Below are 356 nucleotides of genomic sequence, written 5' to 3' on the forward strand. Positions count from 1 at the left end.
CCGGCATCGTCAGCATGGTGTACACGCAGTCCGAGATCCTGCAGAAGGAGGTGTACCTCTTCGAGCGCCTCGACTCTGCCAACAGGGAGGCTATGAAGCATCTGAAGGCCATCTGCTTCGTGCGGCCCACCAAGGTGCGGCCCCCTGGCCCGGACCCGGGGGTTACCCTGGCCTGCTCGGGGGTCACCCAGCCCATCCTGGGGTCACCTGCCCTTCTTAGGGGACAACCAGTCCTTTCCAGGGTCACCCAGCCCATCCCGGGGCTCACCTGCCCTTCTTAGGGGACAGCCAGTCCTTTCCAGGGTCACCCAGCCCATCCCGGGGGTCACATGCCCTTCTTAGGGGACAGCCAGTCC

The 356-nt window shown here is 64.9% G+C and overlaps 1 protein-coding gene across 1 annotated transcript in view; it reads left to right on the forward strand.

Annotated features, from left to right (window-relative positions):
* Positions 1–8: 8 nt before the first annotated feature.
* Positions 9–356, forward strand: part of VPS45 (vacuolar protein sorting 45 homolog (S. cerevisiae)) — a gene marked incomplete at its 3' end in the record, with an annotated part of 13,344 nt that continues 12,996 nt past the window's right edge. The window contains exon 1 of the mRNA XM_010072518.1: positions 9–134. Within this exon, the coding sequence (XP_010070820.1) occupies positions 15–134 (120 nt within the window). The remainder of the gene's footprint in view (positions 135–356) is intronic.

The sequence above is a fragment of the Pterocles gutturalis genome, unplaced genomic scaffold, assembly GCF_000699245.1.
Source record: "Pterocles gutturalis isolate BGI_N339 unplaced genomic scaffold, ASM69924v1 scaffold13997, whole genome shotgun sequence".
Lineage (NCBI taxonomy): Eukaryota > Metazoa > Chordata > Aves > Pterocliformes > Pteroclidae > Pterocles > Pterocles gutturalis.